We start from the raw sequence: 20889 nt of genomic DNA on the forward strand, positions 1-20889 counted from the left end.
TTCTCTCCATGGCCCCGATCCTCTCCTTCCTTCCTTGGTTGTTTGACCCCCTTTTTGTGTTCGATTTGAACCGGCGGGTGACCTCCATGGATGACCAGGACATGTGCGACCCCACCCCCGAGCCCGACAAGCTCGACGAGGACGTCGTCGAGTCCGACCTCGACCTGGACGAGGACGGCATCGTCCACCCCGACCACGACGACGCGCCTCAGAAGGTCGTTCCCCTGCTCCCTCTCCGCCCCTGTTCACCCCCATCTCTATAACATGTATGTCCGAAAGCTCTTCTAGGTTGATTGTTTAAGTTGCTAGTAGGACTTCCCAAGTTTTAACCCTGTATATGATCCAAATATTTGGTTGTCATTTGTCCAGATCCGCGATGAGCTACTGCGATTTGTTGTTTGATGGTCACCAGTAGAGTGAACAGCTGCCAGCCAAGATCGACAGGCAGTTCTGGACAATCTACTTCCTGCTCGCCAGGAGCTACATCTTGCCGTAAGCTCTCGCATCATCAGCTTTTGCCATGTGCAAGTGCATTGTTCCAGTACAAGTGCTCAATTAGCTTCATGCTGGTGTTGGATTTGTGAATATTCAGTTAGGAATTCTAGTCCATCCTGTTCCTCAACTCCTCATGTTTTTCCTTTGCTGTTTGTAATTGTTTTGGTTAACTGTGCTAGTAGATATTGCTTGGGATTTGTAGCTGGTAGATATTGTGTTATATCCTCTTTGACGAGTAGATATTGTGTCATGTCCTCTTAGACATATGCAAAAGTTACCTCTGCATTATCACTAGTTTTGATCGTTGCTTTACTAATAACTGTGAATGCAATAGTGTGTTTATGGTCTTATTGTCTTGCAAGTTTACTATTTCCAGAACCATCATCTTATTTTCTTTAACATAGTAGTTTACTATTGACGTTTACTATTGAGGAATAATAGGAGATATGAATTTTATATTGACGTTTCATGCAGGTCGGGTTACCCAATGTTGGCAAATCAACTTTCTTTAACATAGTAACAAAGGTGGGCTCCCGTGCCGGCGACTCCAGGTCAGTGCCCCGACCCCTCACTCCCTCATCTCCCCATCTCGTTTTCGTTTCCCGTGGTGGCTGCTGTTGTTTTGTGTCGGGTCCTGACTCAGTTTTGTTTGTTGTTGTTGTTTCTGTTATGGTGGCGCAGGCTCGTGGTGAAGAAGAGAAAGGCCGAGAAGGACCCCAACAAGCCCAAGCGCCCCCGAGTGCCTTCTTCATCTTCATGTGAGTCCAAGTCTTGGTTCCTGGTTCTATTCATGTTGCTTCTGTGGTGTGGAGTCGCGTCCTGACCGAGGATTTGGTATGTGTTTCATCTTCATAGGAACAACTTCAGGAAGGAGTACAAGGAGAAGCACCCTGACGTAAAGCAGGTCTCCATGGTAAGCGCATTCGTCCCGTTTTGCCTGGTCCGCCTCTGTCTCGTGCTATTCGTTTGAATTGTTGCTGTGATGAGTTTCCTTGTGAATTCTGTGTCCTTATCTGGTTTGGGTTGGTAGAATGCAGATTGCCAAGGCCGGTGGTGAGGAGTGGAAGTCCATGAGTGATGCTGCAAGTTGCACATCTCCCTTCCTCTCTCTATTACAGCTCAATTTCGGTTCCGGTTTAATTGTTTCTGTCTCAGTTTGCCTACTGTTCGAACTAGTTGGTCAGTTAGATTTCGAATGGCAGTAGCAGCAAACTAATTTTTATCAATTATATCTTGGTTACCGCTCAATTTCGTGCCGGTTTTCCAATGGCAGTAGGAGCACTGTTTTTATCAATTATATCTGATGTGAAGTTTAGGCATAATGTGTTGCAGTGAAGTATTTTGCATGACTTGCACTTGTGCAATGAGTATCTCATTTTAACTAGCTAGAGAACGAAAAGCATGGTACTAGCTGAATTTTTGGTGTCATTCTAAATAACTGTCCTTTTCTGAAACCCTTCCTAATTTTTTGTTCTTGTTCTATTTTGAAATGGATGCATCAGGTGCTCTACTCTTGCTCACATCTAGCACCGTCTCAGGCGCGGTGGTGCTTCTTGAGGCGACCGGCGTGACGCCGGCTGTGTACAGCGGCGACCACAAGCTCTTCGGTGAGTCGGCTCCATCTTCTAGCCCTAGCTCCTGATACGTCCATTTTGCATCATGCTTTTATCACATGTTATGTCACAATACTTATGGCTATTCTCTCTTATTTTACAAGGTTTATCATGAAGAGGGAGAATGCCGGCAGCTAGGATTCTAGCTGAAAAAGGAGGAAATATTGGAAACCTATTCCGCACAGCTCCAAAAGTCCTGAAACTCCACGAAAGTCATTTTTGGAATTAATAAGAATTATTGAGCAAAGAAAGTACCAGAGGGAGCCCACACCCTGGCCAAGAGGGTGGGGGGCGCCCCCCCTACTAGGCATGCCCCCCTGTCTCGTGGGCCCCCTGTTGGCCCTCCGGTGCCCATCTTCTGCTATATGAAGTCTCTTACCCTGAAAAAAATCATTAGCAAGCTTACGGGACGAAACTCCGCCGCCACGAGGCGGAACCTTGGCGGAACCAATCTAGGGCTCCGGCGGAGCTGTTCTGCCGGGGAAACTTCCCTTCGGGAGAGGGAAATCATCACCATCGTCATCACTAGCGATCCTCTCATCGGGAGGGGGTCAATCTCCATCAACATCTTCACCAGCACTATCTCCTCTCAAAACCCTAGTTCATCTCTTGTATCCAATCTTGTATCAAAACCATAAATTGGTACCTGTGAGTTGCTAGTAGTGTTGATTACTCCTTGTAGTTGATGCTAATTGGTTTACTTGGTGGAAGATCATATGTTTAGATCCATAATGCATATTAATACTCCTCTGATCATGAACATGAATATGCTTTGTGAGTAGTTACGTTTTTTCCTGAGGACATGGGTGAAGTCTTGCTCTTAGTAGTCATGTGAATTTGGTATTCGTTCAATATTTTGATGAGATGTATGTTGTCTCTCCTCTAGTGGTGTTATGTGAACGTCAACTACATGACACTTCACCATTATTTGGGCCTAGAGGAAGGCATTGGGAAGTAATAACTAGATGATGGGTTGCTAGAGTGACAGAAGCTTAAACCCTAGTTTATGCGTTGCTTCGTAAGGGGCTGATTTGGATCCACTAGTTTCATGCTATGGTTAGGTTTACCTTAATACTTCTTTTGTAGTCGTGGATGCTTGCAATAGGGTTTAATCATAAGTGGGATGCTTGTCCAAGAAAGGGCAGTACCCAAGCACCGGTCCACCCACATATCAAATTATCAAAGTACCGAACGCGAATCATATGAGCATGATGAAAACTAGCTTGACGATAATTCCCATGTGTCCTCGGGAGCGCTTTTCTCATTATAAGAAATTGTCCAATCTTGTCCTTTGCAACAAAAGAGATTGGGCCTCCTTGCTACACCTTATTTACTTTCATTGCTTGTTACCCGTTACAAGTTATCTTATCACAAAACTATATGTTACCTACAATTGCAATGCTTGCAGAGAATACCTTACTGAAAACCGCTTGTCATTTCCTTCCGCTCCTTGTTGGGTTTGACACTCTTACTTATCGAAAGGACTACGATAGATCCTCTATACTTGTGGGTCATCAGCTCCCTATTTTCTGCTCCTATATCATGCTTTATTCACTACGGGAAATAGGTAATTTTCCGTCAGGGGCGTCTTTGCCGTCAGCTTTTCGTCGGGCAGACGGCAAAGAAACGGTTTGCCATCATCAACAGACGGCAAAGAAAAACTAACGGCAAAATATACTTTGCCGTAAACAAAAAACAAACATAGACGGCAAAAAGCTCACTTTGCCGTCTGCAACGAAAAAACAGACGACAAAGATCTTTGTCGTCTGTGTTTTTTATTACAGACGGCAAAGTATGCTCTTTGCCGTCTGTAATATAAAATGCAGATGGAGAAGATTTTTGCCGTCTGTATGTTTTATTGCAGACGGCAAAGTATGATCCTTGTCGTCTGGAATAAAAAACACAGACGGCAAAGAGAAAACACAGCACACGAATCGATCCCACGAATCGATGACGTGGCAGCAGATCCATGGCGATGCACAACCCACCCCGCTATCTCTCTCTCTGCCCGTTGCTGGGCCCACCCCGACCACTCGCAGCCCACCCCTCCCTTATCCCCACGATCCTCTCTCTCTTCTCACGATCCCCACTGTCTCTCACCCCCGCTATCTCTCTCTCTCTCTTATCTCTCCTTACTCCCGATCCGATCAACATCTCGCCGGTGCCCTTGCCCCGACCTCGCCAGCCACCACGTCATCGGATCCACCCATGGCGCCCCGTTCCCAAGCTCCTCTCCTCCGCGCCCGCGCCCTGGCTGGCTGGCTTGCTGCTCGGTCAGAGCTCGCTGGAGGAAGCCGGCGACCAGGCCAACCACACCTCCCCGGCCTCGGTCCCATCCCCGTCCCCTTGGAGACTAGGCCAGCCGCACCTCGCCGGCCCCGTCTCCTCGTGCACCTCGCCGGTCCCCGTCTCCTCGCGCGCCTCGCCGGCCCCGACCCCATCGCCGCCGCCGGTCCCTGCCCCGACCCCGACCGCATGACCCTAGCTGGCCCCGGCCCCGACGACATCGCCCCCGCCGGCCCCGACCCCAGCCCCCACCGCCTCACGCGCCGTGCTGCACCGGCCACCGCTAGCCGTGTCGGCCATGGGGTCAATCCGGTTCTAGTAGTGCTCCATAGTTTTTAAGACAAATTCTCCATAGATGATTGTCATATTTCCTATCTGTATGATCTAGTATGTGGTCATTTGAGTATGCGATTCTTTTGTTCCATTCGTGCTGTGAACGGCAAGGATTTTGTGCTCCGAATGGCAAAGGATTTTGTTTTTTATTCAGAGAAGATTGTCAGGCTACTAGAACATGGCACACGTGAACTATTATCAGACTATAAAAAACGCAAGTGATGATTATGCCAACGCTTTCAAACATCTCTGGCCACTGCAATTTGACTGTTAGTCCTGTTTATTTTAATATAAAATACTTTGCCGTCTGGGATGTATCTGGCTTACGGCAAAGAAGGAGTCTGGCTGACGGCAAAACACTTAACGCCGTCCGTTCCGTCTGTTGCCATTTTTTTGCCGTCTGGTTTACCTGCTGACGGCAAACAATATAGACTGACGGCAAAGTCTTTGCCGTCATCCTAAAAAAATAGCAGATGACAAAGTATTATTTGCTGATTTATCTTTGTCGTCTGACTTTGCCGTCTACTTCCTGACGGCAAATTCTTTACCGTCTGGATTTACATCTTTGTCGTCTGTAATCAACAGACGGCAAATTACGTGTTTCCTGTATTGATTGGTTTAGAACACTAGCAGCGGTAGCCTACCATGTATACTTACTAAACAGCGGGATTTCAATCACCTTGTGTAAATTAGCAGCTTGCTTACACAGTTGTCACTTTTGCTTGTGGTAGCCATTATGTGGCTGAATCATGTCTGTGTCTACTAATCATCAGTTAATAGTATTTGGCTTCTTTGTGATGGTCTGGGACTATTTTACGGTCATGTGGATATACTTTCTGATTTAAAGTTACTAATCTGTGGTCTGGTGTCATATTATGGTCTAATATTTTTTGTTTTGACTCTTTCTCTCGTGCGAGGAAAGTTGTGAGTAGACGTCAACGATGCCTACTTGCTTGTCTGCTACAGTGGTGCATGCGCCGGTCAAGCAAGCACACATGCATATAAGTACATGTTAGGATAGTAGCATATATTCCCTTTGTTCCTGCTATATTCCTGTGTAAATGTATTTCTGAGATGATTTTGTTGTGTTATGTAAACCTGGGAGATGTGCTATGTGATGTGATATGATGGATGATTTGAATTCGACAAGGAGTTTTCCTGATTTGAATATGAAAAAAAATTCTCCAGACATTTCTTTCAAAATATGAGATCTAATATTGGACAAATAATTGGGCTGGAGAAGTCCACAACCCAACAAGCATTGGATTGTTTAAAAAGCGGAACAATAAAACCTTAGAAAATAAAAAAGAAATATATTGCAAAAAAGGCCAAGGCCCCATAGTATGGAAGAACATAACAAAAAGGCCGAATTCTGGGGTATGGCCCATGCTAAAATTAATAGGAAAAAATAAAAAGGCTAAATTATTGGGCTAGGCCCATGTAGACCAGCGAATTGGACCGGGTTGAATCTTATCAACGACCTTTTCAATTGGTCGCAAATTTGCCACGTTAGATTGCCATGTCGGATCCGATGTGGCCTGGGCAGACAGCCAGTGACCAAAACAAAAGGTCATGGGTTCCACGACCTTTAGTTTTGGTCATAAACGTCTAAGACCTTATCCCGAAGAAGGTCGTTAATTTCAGTTTACAACCGACAGCTTTTGACCTTCTGTTTTTGGTCACAAAAATGTTGCAAATGAAAAACAATGACCTTTCAGTGACCAATAGTGATGGTCACAAGTTGACATATTTCTTGTAGTGAGGTTTAAGACGATATGGCTGGATGTTAACACGTTGAGCACCCTGCATCAGCGGTATTTGGTGGTCGCAGTCACGCTTAGGTGGCAGTCCAATAGGTTCCATGAACACAGCTCCATATTCCAGCAGTACCTTGGCAATTTCTGGTGGCAGCTCTGTGCAAGATATGTCAGTGATGTTCTCTGAATCCTGGGCATAACACAGGTGGACCGCATAGGCGACTGCTTCTTGTTTTTCCATACTTGCTAACTGCACCGCATTCAGAATCTCACACTTGTATGTGTGCGAAGTAACCCCCTGTAGTACCATCGTGAATTTGTCGTGCTCAATTTGCATACACCACTTCGGCCAATCAATGAGCATGGGGCTGTGGTATTCCAGCCTATCCATACTCGGTATAACATCATAAGAGCCCAACGGAAGCAATCTGAAATTGGTTGAGAACACATGTCCCTAGGCAAACCAAGAGCAGCCTAGCACCTCCTGGGTGCACCATAATTCTGATTTGTTGGCTACAACAACCTTGATAGACTTGGGCATAGACTAGACCCCTTGCAAATGAGGTAACAAGTGTTGCAAAACGAACGAAGCTGAGCTACCGGAGTCCACCAGCATGAGCACTTCTCGCCCCTGGAGCCAACCGTGCAACTCCAAACAACTGGGTGCCTCAGTACCCGATACGGCATTGATAGACAGCTGCCACACTTTCTCCGCTGCATCGTGTTGTTCCCGGTGTTGTTCAGTAACTGATGTCCCTCTTCCTGAGCATCTATGCTGAACAGACTGAGCATTTCCTCAATCACATGGAGTTTAACTGTTGGTGGGCAGACATGATCATGACCCCACCGTTCTACACACTTGAAACACAATCCTTTGGCTCTAGGAAAGTTACGCAGGGCTGTGATTTTGGATTGATCGCTCCCCGCGCGGACTGACTCCGTGCCACGACGATCATCCGCTGTTGGTGAGATAGCCGGTGCCAGTGGTGGAGGGGGTGGCAATGGAAGAGGACCTGTTGAGCGAACACGACCCTGAGGAGGTGCCCCTTCATGGTTGCTGTACCAGGTCCCCTTCTGTCCATTTGCAAGTTCTTCTTGCAAAATCACGAGAGCACAAGTTGTGTCCAAGTCCTTGGGCCGTTGCACCATCACCACGACACGGATGTCCATGCGTAGGCCCTCAATGAACCTCATCAAGAAATACAGTGGGTGCACAACATCAGAATAAGAGACGATATGATTCATAAGATTCTCAAATTGCTCAATATAATCAGAGACAGAGCTCGTTGGGCGAAGGGCGTAAAATTGGCGAATAAGTAGCTGGTGCTTATCAATATATCAATCTTTATGTCTCGACCATTTCGACACTCCTCATCATGTCCGTGATCACATCCGGGACTCCGAACTACCTTCGGTACATCAAAACACATAAACTCATAATATAACCGTCATCTAACTTTAAGCGTGCGGACCCTACGGGTTCGAGAACTATGTAGACATGACCGAGACTCGTCTCCGAGCAATAACCAATAGTGGAACCTGGATCCTCATATTCGCTCCTACATATTCTACGAAGATCTTTATCGGCAAACTGCACAACAACATACGTTGTTCCCTTTGTCTTCGGTATGTTACTTGCCCAAAATTTGATCGTAGGTATCTCAATACCTAGTTCAGTCTCGTTACCGGCAAGTCTCTTTACTCGTTACGTAATGCTTCATCCCATAACTAACTCATTAGCTACATTGCTTGCAAGGCTTATATTGATGTGCATTACCGAGAGGGCCCAGAGATACCTCTCCGACAATCGGAGTGACAAATCCTAATCTTGAAATACGTCAACTCAACAAGTACCTTCGGAGACACCTGTAGAGCACCTTTATAATCACCCAGTTACTTTGTGACGTTTGATAGCACACAAAGTGTTCCTCAGGTAATCGGGAGTTACATAATATCATAGTCATAGGAACATGTATAAGTCATGAAGAAAGCAATAGCAATATACTAAACGATCAAGTGCTAGGCTAACGGAATGGGTCAAGTCAATCACATCATTCTCCTAATGATGTGATCCCGTTAATCAAATTACAACTCATTTCTATGGTTAGGAAACTTAACCATCTTTGATTCACGAGCTAGTCAAGTAGAGGCATACTAGTGACACTATGTTTGTCAATGTATTCACGCATGTATTATGTTTCCGGGTAATACAATTCTAGCATGAATAATAAACATTTATCATGATATGAGGAAATAAATAATAACTTTATTATTGCCTCTAGGGCATATTTCCTTCAGTCAATAATTTAGATTACACAGTAATCATTCTAACACCCATGGAGCCTTGGTGTTGATCATGTTTTGCTCGTGGATCCGTATGTATCTTGCAAAACTCTATGCCTCCTACCTGGACTTGGTCCTGGATGGAATTGAAGCGTCTCTTGATGTGCTTGGTTCTCTTGTGAAATCTGGATTCCTTTGCCAAGGCAATTGCACCAGTAATATCACAAAAGATTTTCATTGGACCCGATGCACTAGGTATGACACCTAGATCGGATATGAACTCCTTCATTCAGACTCCTTCATTTGATGCTTCTGAAGCAGCTATGTACTCAGCTTCACATGTAGATCCCGCCACGACGTTTTGTTTAGAACTGCACCAACTGACAGCTCCACCGTTCACTATAAACACGTATCCGGTTTGCGATTTAGAATCATCCGAATCAGTGTCAAAGCTTGCATCAACGTAACCATTTACGACTAGCTCTTTGTCACCTCCATAAACGAGAAACATATCCTTGGTCCTTTTCAGGTATTTCAGGATGTTCTTGACTGCTGTCCAGTGATCCACTCCAGGATTACTTTGGTACCTCCTTGGTAAACTAATAGCAAGGCACACATAAGGTCTGGTACACAGCATTGCATACATGATAGAGCCTATGCCTGAAGCATAGGGAACATATTTCATTTTCTCTCTATCTTCTATAGTGGTCGGGCATTGAGTCTGACTCAATTTCACACCTTGTATTATAGGGAAGAACCATTTCTTTGCTTGATCCATTTTGAACTTTTTCAAAACATTATCAAGGTATGTACTTTGTGAAAGTCAAATTAAGCGTCTTGATCTATCTCTATAGATCTTGATGCCCAATATGTAAGCAGCTTCACCGAGGTCTTTCATTGAAAAACTTTTATTCAAGTATCCTTTTATGCTATCTAGAAATTCTATATCATTTCCAATCAATAATATGTCCTCTACATATAATATTAGAAATGCTACAGAGCTCCCACTCACTTTCCAAAAGTCTGTATAAAACAATATGCTTTGATCACACTATCAAAGAGTTTATTCCAACTCCGAGAGGCTTGCACTAGTCCATAAATGGATCGCTGCTGTGGAGATGAACAACACGTCATATATCAAAAAAATGGATCGCTGGAGCTTGCACACTTTGTTAGCATCCTTTGGATCGACAAAACCTTCTGGTTGCATCATATAAAACTCTTCTTCCATAAATCCATTCAGGAATGCAGTTTTGACATCCATTTGCCAAATTTCATAATCATAAAATGCAGCAATTGCTAACATGATTCAGATAGACTTAAGAATCGCTACGAGTGAGAAAGTCTCATCGTAGTCAACCCCTTAAACTTGTCGAAAACCTTTCGCAACAAGTCGAGCTTTGTAGATAGTAACATTACCATCAGCGTTAGTCTTCTTCTTGAAGATCCATTTATTCTCGATGGTTTGCCGATCATCGGGCAAGTCAACCAAAGTCCACACTTTGTCCTCATACATGGATCCTATCTTAGATTTCATGGCCTCAAGCCATTTTGCAGAATCTGGGCTCATCATCGCTTCCTCATAGTTCGTTGGTTCGCCATGGTCAAGTAACATGACCTCCAGAATAGGATTACCATACCACTCTGGTGCAGATCTTACTCTGGTTGACTTACGAGGTTTGGTAGTAACTTGATCTGAAGTTTCATGATCAATATCATCAACTTCCTCACTAATTGGTGTAGTCGTCACAGGAACCGGTTTCTGTGATGAACTATTTTTCAATAAGGGAGCAGGTACAATTACCTCATCAAGTTCTACTTTCCTCCCACTCACTTCTTTCGAGAGAAACTCCTTCTCTAGAAAGGATCCATTCTTTATAACAAATATCTTGACTTCCGATCTATGACAGAAGGTGTACCCAATAGTTCCCTTTGGGTATCCTATGAAGACACATTTCTTCAATTTGGGTTCGATCTTATCAGGTTGAAGCTTTTTCACATAAGCATCGCAGCCCCAACTTTAAGAAACGACAACTTTGGTTTCTTGCCAAACCATAGTTCATAAGGCGTCGTCTCAACGGATTTTGATGGTGCCCTATTTAACGTGAATGTAGCCGTCTCTAAAGCATAACCCCAAAATGATAGCGGTAAATCAGTAAGAGAAATCATAGATTGCACCATATCTAGTAAAGTACGATTATGACGTTCGGACACACCATTACGCTGTGGTGTTCTGGGTGGCGTGAGTTGTGAAACTATTCCGCATTGTTTCAAATGTAGACCAAACTCGTAACTCAAATATTCTCCTCCACGGTCACATCATAGAAACTTTATTTTCTTGTTACGATGATTTTCAACTTCACTCTGAAATTCTTTGAACTTTTCAAATGTTTCAGACTTATGTTTCATTAAGTAGATATACCCATATCTGCTCAAATCATCTGTGAAGTTGAGAAAATAACGATACCCGCCGCGAGCCTCAACATTCATTGGACCACATACATCAGTATGTATGATTTCCAACAAATCAGTTGCTCGCTCCATAGTTCCGAAGAATGGCGTTTTAGTCATCTTGCCCATGAGGCATGGTTCGCAAGTACCAAGTGATTCATAATCAAGTGATTCCAAAAGTCCATCAGTATGGAGTTTCTTCGTGCGCTTTACACCAATATGACCTAAACGGCAGTGCCACAAATAAGTTGCACTATGATTATCAACTCTGCATCTTTTGGCTTCAACATTATGAATATGTGTATCACTACTATCGAGACTCATCAAAAATAGAACACTCTTTAAGGGTGCATGCCCATAAAAGATATTACTCATATAAATAGAACAACCATTATTCTCAGATTTAAATGAATAACCATCTCGCATCAAACAAGATCCAGATATAATGTTCATGCTCAACGCTGGCACCAAATACTAATTATTTAGGTCTAAAACTAATCCCGAAGGTAGATGTAGAGGTAGCGTGCCAACGGCGGTCACATCGGCTTTGGAACCATTTCCCACGCGCATCGTCACCTCGTCCTTATCCAGTGTCCGCTTATTCTATAGTCCCTGTTTCGAGTTGCAAATAATAGCAACAAAACCAGTATCAAATACCCAGGTGCTACTACGAGCTCTGGTAAGGTACACATCAATAACATGTATATCACATATACCTTTGTTCACCTTGCCGTCCTTCTTATCCGCCAAATACTTGGGGCAGTTCCGCTTGCAGTGACCAGTCTGCTTGCAGTAGAAGCACTCAGTCTCAGGCTTAGGTCCGGACTTGGGTGTCTTCTCTTGAGCAGCAACTTGTTTGTTGTTCTTCTTGAAGTTTCCCTTCTTTTTCCCTTTGCCCTTTTTCTTGAAACTGGTGGTCTTATTGGCCATCAACACTTGATGCTCCTTTTTGATTTCTACCTCCGCAGCCTTTAGCATTGCGAAGAGCTCGATAATTGTCTTATCCATCCCTTGCACATTATAGTTCATCAGGAAGCTCTTGTAGCTTGGTGGCAGTGATTGAAGAATTCTGTCAATGACTCTATCATCCGGAAGATTAACTCCCAGCTGAATCAAGTGATTGTTATACCCAGACATTCTGAGTATATGCTCACTGTCAGAACTATTCTCCTCCATCTTGCAGCTGTAGAACTTATTGGAGACTTCATATCTCTCAATCCTGGCATTTGCTTGAAATATTAACTTCAACTCCTGGAACATCTCATATGCTTCATGACGTTCAAAACATCGTTGAAGTCCCGGTTCTAAGCCATAAAGCACGGCACACTGAACTATCGAGTAGTCATCAGCTTTGCTCTGCCAGAGGTTCATAACATCTGTTGTTGCTCCTGCAGCAGGTTTGGCACCTAGCGGTGCTTCCAGGACGTAATTCTTCTGTGCAGCAATGAGGATAATCCTCAAGTTACGGACCCAGTCCGTGTAATTGCTACCATCATCTTTCAACATTGCTTTCTCAAGGAACGCATTAAAATTCAACGGAACAACAGCACGGGTCATCTATCTACAACAAACATAGACAAGCAAAATACTATCAGGTACTAAGTTCATGATAAATTTAAGTTCAATTAATCATATTACTTAAGAACTCCCACTTAGATAGACATCCCTCTAATCATCTAAGTGATCACGTGACCCAAATCAACTAAACCATAACCGATCATCACGTGAAATGGAGTAGTTTTCAATGGTGAACATCACTATGTGATCATATCTACTATATGATTCACGCTCGACCTTTCGGTCTCAGTGTTCCGAGGCCATATCTGCATATGCTAGGCTCGTCAAGTTTAACCTGAGTATTCTGCGTTTGCAAAACTGGCTTGCACCCATTGTAGATGGACGTAGAGCTTATAACACCCGACCTTCACGTGGTGTCTGGGCACAATGAACTTTGGCAACGATGCATACTCAGGGAGAACACTTTTATCTTGAAATTTAGTGAGAGATCATCTTATAATGCTACCATAAATCAAAGAAAGATAAGATGCATAAAAGATAAACATCACATGCAATCAATATAAGTGATATGATATTGGCCATCATCATCTTGTGCTTGTTGTCTCCATCTCCGAAGCACCGTCATGATCACCATCATCACCAGTGCGACACCTTGATCTCCATCGTAGCATCGTTGTCGTCTCGCCAACTATTGCTTCTACGACTATCGCTACCGCTTAGTGATAAAGTAAAGCAATTACAGGGCGATTGCATTGCATACAATAAAGCGACAACCATATGGCTCCTGCCAGTTGTCGATAACTCGGTTACAAAACATGATCATCTCATACAATAAAATATAGCATCACGTCTTGACTATATCACATCACAACATGCCCTGCAAAAACAAGTTAGACGTCCTCTACTTTGTTGTTGCAAGTTTTACGTGGATGCTACGGGCTTAGCAAAAACCATTCTTACCTACGCATCAAAACCATAACGATAGTTCATCAAGTTAGTGCTATTTTAACCTTCTCAAGGGCCAGGCTTAGCCACACTCGGTTCAACTAAAGTTGGAGAAACTGACACCCGCCAGCCACCTATGTGCAAAGCACGTCGGTAGAACCAGTCTCGCGTAAGTGTATGCATAATGTCGGTCCGATCCTCTTCATCCAACAATACCGCTGAAGCAAAGTATGACATGCTGGTAAGCAGTATGACTTGTATGGCCCACAACTCACTTGTGTTCTACTCGTGCATATAACATCAACGCATAAAACCGGGCTCTGATGCCATTGTTGGGAAACGTAGTAATTTCAAAAAAATTCCTACGCACACGCAAGATCATGGTGATGCATAGCAACGAGAGGGGAGAGTGTGTCCACGTACCCTCGTAGACCGAAAGCGGAAGCGTTAGCACAATGCAGTTGATGTAATTGTACGTCTTCACGGTCCGACCGATCAAGCACCGAAAGCACGGCACCTCCGAGTTCTTGCACACGTTCAGCTCGATGACGTCCCTCGAACTCCAATCCAGCTGAGCTTTGAGGGAGCGTTCTGTCAGCACGACGGTCTGGTGACGATGATGATGTTCTACCGACGCAGGGCATCGCGTAAGCACTGCTACGATATTATCGAGGAGGACTATGGTGGAGGGGGGCACCGCACACGGCTAAGAGATCAATGATCAACTGTTGTGTCTATGGGGTGCCCCCTCCCCCGTATATAAAGGAGTGGAGGAGGGGGCCGGCCAAGGGGAGGAGGCGCACCCAAGGGGGCAGTCCTACTCCCACCGGGAGTAGGACTCCTCCTTTTTCCTATTTGAAGAGGGAGAGGGAAGGAAGAGGAAGGAGGGAGGAAGGAAAGGGGGGTCGCCCCGCCTCCCAATTCGGATTGGGCGTGGGGGGGGCGCCCCCTCCCTTGCTCCTTTCCCCTCATTTCCACTAAAGCCCATTAAGGCCCATATACCTCCCGGGGGGTTCCGATAACCTCCCGGAGCTCCGGTATTGTCCCAATCTCACCCGGAACCATTCCGGTGCCCAAATATAGTCGTCCAATATATCGATCTTTATGTCTCGACCATTTCGAGACTCCTCGTCATGTTCGTGATCACATCTGGGACTCCGAACTACCTTCAGTACATCAAAACACATCAACTCATAATATAACCATCATCTAACTTTAAGCGTGCGGACCCTACGGGTTCGAGAAATAGTGGGTTCTCATCCTTCAGAGACTACGAGTGTCTATGTAGACATGACCGAGACTCGTCTCCGGTCAATAACCAATAGCGGAAGCTGGATGCTCATATTGGCTCCTACATATTCTACGAAGATCTTTATCGGTCAAACCGCATAACAACATACGTTGTTCCCTTTGTCATCGGTATGTTACTTGCCCGAGATTCGATCGTCGGTATCTCAATACCTAGTTCAATCTCATTACCGGCAAGTCTCTTTACTCGTTATGTAATGCATCATCCCGTAACTAACTCATTAGCTACATTGCTTGCAAGGCTTATAGTGATGTGCATTACTGAGAGGGCCCAGAGATACCTCTCCGACAACCGGAGTGACAAATCCTAATCTTGAAATACGTCAACTCAACAAGTACCTTCGGAGACACCTGTATAGCACCTTTATAATCACCCAATTACGTTGTGACGTTTGGTAGCACACAAAGTGTTCCTCCGGTAATCGGGAGTTACGTAATCTCATAGTCATAGGAACATGTATAAGTCATGAAGAAAGCAATAGCAATATAGTAAACGGTCAAGTGCTAAGCTAACGGAATGGGTCAAGTCAATCACATCATTCTCCTAATGATGTGATCCCGTTAATCAAATGACAACTCATGTCTGTGGTTAGGAAACTTAACCATATTTGATTCATGAGCTAGTCAAGTAGAGGCATACTAGTGACACTATGTTTGTTTATGTATTCAGAAATGTATTATGTTTCCGGGTAATACAATTCTAGCATGAATAATAAACATTTATCATGATATGAGGAATAAATAATAACTTTATTATTGCCTCTAGGGCATATTTTCGTCAGCCCGTGGACCATGCCATGGAGCGGCGGATCAGAGAGATCTTCCCCCTTTGATCCACCATCGGTCGCATTCGGCGTGGGCAGCCGCTCACTCTGGTGTTTGCCCACCGTCTCCTAGAGCTTGGAGAGACGGGCCTTGAGGTCCGGCTTCCATGCCGTAAGCGCGTCCACCTACGCCGACTGGGAGTCGATCCGCGATGAGAGGTCTTTGATATCAGCTCGGGTGTCCTCGTTGGCCTTTGTTAAGGTCTCCGTGAGCCTGTCAATGTAGGACTTGAGGGCCGGATCCATGGTGGTGAGAAGTTGTTGACGATCGGCGGCATGCTTGCGTGTCTCCAGCGTGGGGAAGAGGGGTGAGATGGCGACTGATACCACGTGTTAGCTACCCTCTAGATATCCATGGATTAATGGTGGATGGAGTACATGCTAGGCATTACAACTTGGGGAGAAAGAAGCAGCTAAGAAGGAATGGAGATACGAGCCACCGCCGTTCAGTTCCTGATCCTAGCTGAGATACCCTAACACACTTGCTACACCTACTTGTATCAGCTCGTGACGGGTTCCTCTGGGTGTAACATGTAAGAGACCCACTGAGGCCCAGTAAACTTGTGGCACGACCTCCTTTCCCTCCTAGGCCGGCCTGCTGCCACTCTGGCTTTCTGCTCAGGTGTAGGAGGGACGCTAACAACAGGCGCCAAAGGGCACAACAGAATAGAATAAACCACTTATTCTACCATGGCAACAACAGCTCTTAAGCTATTGAACTTTAGATATTGAGCATTGCCACTCACAAGAGTATGTCCAACATCAATAACGGCCCAAAAGAATTCCCCGATACTATAACTCAGTTTCTCAGTCAGATGAACATCGAAGATCCTGTTATTTGTATACCTCCAAGCTTGATAAGTAGGAAGAATCCCTCAAAACAGAAATATACAAAGAAGTTTGGCACACTAACCCACCTATCTGCACAAAGGATAATGAATGTAAGACACCAAAAGTCCTTCCTCTGCAGAGTAGAGACAAATCCACCGAGAAGGGCGACAGTGGTACAAGTAAGCACTAGGAAGCCGAGGCCCCTGATGGCCATGGACAGGTATCCGCTCAGCACGGCATTTTTCGATGGTCAGGGGATCCCCCACCCCCCCTTCCTATTCATATAGAAAAGATAGGTCTTACAAACAACAAGCTCAAGGAGATTTTCTCCACCCCACACAGGTACACCCATCATAAGTCCATGGGTTAAAACACTAGTTCAATAAATAGAGAAACGAAAACTCCTTCCAAATTGCTAAGCAAAACTATGCCTAGCCACCAGCTCAAGAGGGAGTCACCAGCCTTTACGGACCACCTGGAGGTTGTGGCCGCATTTAGTTGTATTGATAACAATATATCTTTTTATATATATTTAGAAAAATAGGAGAACCACATTGCATAAACCAAAAAAATGCATTTATGTTTTAATCTGAATACAAATTAGAAATATCTTTAAACCTCATTTTCTCTTATGGAGAAAGGTAATAATAACGACACAAATCAAGAGGCCCCATGAAAAAATATCTTGACTGTAAAAACATGAAAATAAATAAATATCAGAATACATTATGTCCAAAATCATTTTATCTTAGGCCTTATTTGGTAGAGGACGCTTCTAGTCCAAAAGTGATTGGGGTTGGAGGGTATTTCATGATCCCCTCCCCGTCACTCAATTATCTCTAACCCTCACCAATTCCCAAACCCATCATCTACTCCAATCCCCTTTCTACTGTTTGATGTACAAGCTTTGTTGTATTGGGCAAGCTAGTGCGGAATTATAATCTCTACCACTTAGAAGTTAAAATGATGTTTTTTGTTTTTCTACCCTCAAAATGAACTAAACATTTTCTCGGCCTTAAGAACCTAATAACGCAGAGAATACAAATGGAGATTATTTCTAAACGATAACTTTATGCTAAACATTTTGACTTCATTAGAAATCGCTTGCCCTTTAATGCATGTTCCTTTTCTTGATAAACTTTTTGATATATTCTATTGACAACTTATTTTATGTATAACTAGCAACATAAATAACTTGAAATTATCACTTATATTCACTAGAAATTTTATTCGTGTTGTTGTTATATTTACCATGACAAACTCATTTCAACTGTGAAGTGAAGCTATACAATATTGCAAAAAGTAGTAGTATAATCTAATTCCAGTTTTTTAAATTGACATTCTGGTAGAGTTGATCCTTTCATAACTTGAATGAACCAGTACTTCCACATTATTCAGCAAATTAACTTAGGACCAATTATGCCTCATGGTGTGTTAATGGGTTATTTATCGTGTTTTCTGCGACATCTATAAATATCTATGGAACTCAAGGGAGTGTTTCGTGTATATGAATCTAGCAAACAGCTCCGCGGAGATATCTACTTTTTGCAGTAGAATATTACAAATTTTAGGTGTAACTAAAAGTATAAATATAATCTACTACTACTTATAAAATAACGAGTTTAATGAGTCCAAAGGATCTGAGTCATCCAACCATGTATATCCAACGTATCCCGCTGCCCCATTGATGTATCCATCGCATCATCAATAATTTTGAAGCATGTTAATTGCACTAATATAAATTTGGAAACGACATTAATTGCATTCAACAAAACTAATCTTGGAATGAACATTAACTGTGGCTAATCTTGGAAATGGTATTACTGCCAAACTGGACCTGCATTCAATATACACAATTACTAGTAGCACAAAAAGTGTCAGTTAGCAGTCATTCCAAAAATCACAACTTTACATTGGCGCTACTCAATTCTTCAAATTTGTCCTTTTTGGTTTTCTGGGATAAGTAGTAGGCATTGGAAACATGCGTGTGTACTTTATATAAGAATGACATAGTTCCAAAATTCAAATTGTCGTAAGTGACATTGATGTTTTTTGGATTTAAATTTTACATTGAATTCCTCTAAAAATGAAAGTGTCACCAATCAACACTTTGTACTCATTTTAACAACGATGTAGACTTGGCATTTCTCAACTCGCTCAACAACAACCTAACCCTGTAAGATTTGTGTATTCATGACATCTTAATTCACAAAACCATATTTCATGCCAAACAGGGGTGTGCCTATGTTGGAAAAAGAGTGAGAGCCTAGGCCTCCAGTAAATTTCTACTTGTTTCCATATTTTTAAGAAAAATAGATTTAATATTTGGCCCTTAGTTATCCCAACAGCACTGGCCCAATCATTTGATCCTTAGGTACTAGAAATTATAGATGTAGAAACCAAATAAACTTAGGGTATGTGATAAGCACAACTTTCTTAACCGAGTATGGAATAGTATGTGTTTTATCGATATACACAAGCACCATCGTGACCATGTCCTCGGCTTCCTCCTATTCCCTCGCCCCTTGTACTGACGTGATGGGCACACTGCATGAGCCTGCCAAGGTCCATAGGTGTCACAGACGAAACATTGTGTTTTGTCATTGCTACTTGTGAGCTGCATTGGGATTTTCCACAAAGAGGAAGGGTGAAGCAATATAGTAGCGGATAGTATTTCCTTCAGTAAGAACCAAGGTTATCGAACCAATAGGAGAATCACGCAAATATCCAGTCCATAGTAACTTCGCGCAAAAGAGCAAATACTTGCACTCAACACAGGCAAGAGGGTTGTCAATCCCCTTGTACTCGTTAATTGCAAGGATTAACGCTTGATACGTCTCTGGCGTATCAATTATTTTTTATTGTTTCATGCTATTATAGTATCAATCTTGAATGTTTATTTGAAATTATATATCAATTTTTGGGACTAACCTATTACCCTACTGCCCAGTGCCAATTGCAGTTTTTTTGCTTGTTTTTGGCCTTTCATAAAATTAAGATCAAATGGAGTCCAAACGTGATGAAACTTTACGGTGATTTTTCATGCACTTTACACCAATATCGGCATGCAGTTTCTTCATGCGCTTTACACTAATATGACCTAAACGGCAGTGTCACAAGTATGTTGCACTATCATTATCAAATTTGCATATTTTTGCATCAATATTATGAATATGTGTATCACTACGATCGAGATTCAACAAAAATTGACCATTCATCAAGGGTGCATGATGATAAATGATAATATTCATATAAAATGAACAACCATTATTTTCTGACTTAAATGAATAACCGTCTCGCAATAAATAAGATCCAGATATAATGTTCATGCTCAACGCTGGCACCAAATAACAATTATACGTTTTGATATATATGTTCATGCTCAATGTTCATGCTCGATGCTCGTGCTGAACATTTTGATATATTATACTTTTTTTGACATTGTATGCAAAGTTATAGCCGTTTTACTTTTTCATAACACTTTTTTGGAAAACATGTCGAAATTTATATTTTTTATTTTTCCTAACTAGTAGATGTAGTAGCATAACAACATCTAGAAGGATTTTACTTTTTTGAAGTTATTATCATTTTCTTTTGTTATTTTCAAAACTGAAATGGCGATACAGGGGGGTAGATTTTGAAAATTGCAGAACCCCTTTAGCCCGGGTTGGTGTCCATCCAATCCCATCGTCGACTACATCTGCTAGCATGGTCCCAGCCAGAGTCACAACTAAGGTTACTACAACATGCTAAAATCTACAGAAAGAACTAACTAAAAATAAATAAAAACAACAATTAAATGACTAAAACAACTATATAAGCAAAACAATATTGTTTTTAATTAAAATCCTAATTTAAATTATTCTAAAATAACAAAATAAATCTTACCATGACAACAGTCTAACATGTGTCTAGGGAGCAAAAAGAATTAAATTAAAAACAATTTTTAAACTCAAGTTATTCACAATCTAGGGTTTGAAGCAAATTTGAACAAATTCATATTTAAACCATTCAAAATTGAAAAATAATGGCAGAAATAGAAATTAGACAAAATTTTGAATGTAATGCAAAAAAGAATCACTCAGAAACATCAAATATTCTAAAAGATATCAGGAATTTAAAACAGAAACTAAAAACAGAAAGCAAATGGTAAAACAGAAAAGAAACTTCCAAAATCCCTTTAGTCCCGGTTGGTATCTTCAATCGGGACTAAAGGTCTAACGGTTGGAGACACCAACTAGGACT

General features: G+C 42.7%; 1 protein-coding gene across 1 annotated transcript in view; it reads left to right on the forward strand.

The window, feature by feature from the left end:
* LOC119280269 overlaps window positions 1-5655 on the forward strand; it is a 6382-nt gene extending 727 nt beyond the window's left edge. Inside the window, exons 2-9 of the mRNA XM_037561173.1 lie at window positions 99-215; window positions 970-1046; window positions 1177-1299; window positions 1351-1408; window positions 1533-1577; window positions 1881-1899; window positions 1998-2102; window positions 5501-5655. Of these exons, the coding sequence (XP_037417070.1) occupies window positions 99-215; window positions 970-1046; window positions 1177-1299; window positions 1351-1408; window positions 1533-1577; window positions 1881-1899; window positions 1998-2102; window positions 5501-5655 (699 nt within the window). The remainder of the gene's footprint in view (window positions 1-98; window positions 216-969; window positions 1047-1176; window positions 1300-1350; window positions 1409-1532; window positions 1578-1880; window positions 1900-1997; window positions 2103-5500) is intronic.
* Window positions 5656-20889: the final 15234 nt, after the last annotated feature.

This window comes from Triticum dicoccoides, chromosome 3B (assembly GCF_002162155.2).
Source record: "Triticum dicoccoides isolate Atlit2015 ecotype Zavitan chromosome 3B, WEW_v2.0, whole genome shotgun sequence".
Lineage (NCBI taxonomy): Eukaryota > Viridiplantae > Streptophyta > Magnoliopsida > Poales > Poaceae > Triticum > Triticum dicoccoides.